Below are 1,448 nucleotides of genomic sequence, written 5' to 3'. Positions count from 1 at the left end.
GTTGGGGAACAAAATGGCAAATGTTCTAATATTTTTTGGACAAAAAATATTTCATAGGTTTTTCATAGTTGCTTAAAACTGCTATTTTGTACCTGAAATGCCTAAATATATGAAATAGCATAAGCTACTCATAAGCTACAAGCATAAACTTTTTGTTTGGGAAAAAAATGAAACTCTGTCCTTTGTATTGGCCGTGGGTATGTTTTTGTCCCACAAAAATCTCAATTTTCTACAAAAAAATGTTCCACTTTGGGCATTTGAAAAAGTGGCAATCCTACCTAGAATGCAATACTTTAATATCAGGTTTCGACTGGTAATACTGTCCAAAAGGGAGCTCTGTCAAATTACCATTCGCGGACTGAAAATAAAATCGTTGCATTAGTAACCTACATTTTTAAGATATAGATTCTTTTCTAAAAGTTATGTTAAGAAATCACTTGACAGCACTTACGGATTCAGTACATCTGGCCCTCTCCCCAGACAATCAATAGGATTTAACTCGTCTGCAGGAAAGGCATACTTCATGTAATTGTCATAACCAAAGTGAAACATTTCTTTTGCTAAATTCTTCATTTGCTGTTTTAGGGCCCGCGGAAAGAACCCGTATTTTTTCCCATACTCATCCCAGTTAGACACGAAGTACTCCAAGTACGGTTTGTTGTCACATACATCCCTATTCTTGGGCTGTTGTCGTCTCGCACGGATCTGCTCAAACCAACTCGGACTTTTCGAAGGCAGTCCAGTTAATACTTGTACTTTCTCCAGATTGAACTGAAAGTTTATTGGGAAATGCTGGTAAAATCCCAGGCTAGGTCCCAATGCCAAAACAAGCCAAACCACACAATTGAAAGCCAGCCTCAATACCAGTAGGCACAGTACTATAGCCCTCCATTGCATGTTTGCGCATACTTCAAAAACATAGTTTTAAATGACAGCGTCATTTGCACACCAAACTACAACTCGAATTGATACTTTCCCTTTAAAACTGTTTTTTTTTTCATTATTGACAAAGAAATACAACAACACCCTGTTCTCTAACTAAAGTTGTCCTCGATTGGTGTGACTAATACAAACAGTTAGACTTTCTTCTTAGGTTTCATAGGTTTTGGGTTAGTCATTCAAAAAAATGCCTACCCTAAAGGCGTGGCTTCACGGAAACATAGCAGGCTGTCGTGGCAGACTATCCAGTTAACAATGGAGTCAGCCTGACTTTTTAGCCAATTAGCGTGCAAGTATGTTCCCCGCCTACATACAAGGGGTGTGATTTGTCCTGGAACTACAATATTTGTAGACTAGTCCTTATTTTTATTATGAGAACTTGTGCTTATTTAGTGCATGTTGTGTTTGTTTTGTATTCCTATGTTTCGGATGAGTATATTACTCTTTTAGTGAGAAGCAGCGTGTATAAATTATAATTGACCGACCTACGAAAGGTAGCAGGCTTAGGG

At 37.9% G+C, this 1,448-nt stretch overlaps 1 protein-coding gene across 1 annotated transcript in view; it reads right to left on the bottom strand.

The window, feature by feature from the left end:
* Positions 1-1,134, bottom strand: part of EDEM1 (ER degradation enhancing alpha-mannosidase like protein 1) — a 1,151,518-nt gene extending 1,150,384 nt beyond the window's left edge. Inside the window, exon 1 of the mRNA XM_044078019.1 lies at positions 452-1,134. Within this exon, the coding sequence (XP_043933954.1) occupies positions 452-897 (446 nt within the window). The 5' untranslated portion in view covers positions 898-1,134. The remainder of the gene's footprint in view (positions 1-451) is intronic.
* Between the last annotated feature and the right edge of the window lie 314 nt (positions 1,135-1,448).

The sequence above is a fragment of the Protopterus annectens genome, chromosome 7.part0, assembly GCF_019279795.1.
Source record: "Protopterus annectens isolate FY-2018-M chromosome 7.part0, PAN1.0, whole genome shotgun sequence".
NCBI classification, from domain to species: Eukaryota; Metazoa; Chordata; order Ceratodontiformes; family Protopteridae; genus Protopterus; species Protopterus annectens.
This window is presented reverse-complemented; position numbering and strand designations above follow the sequence as displayed.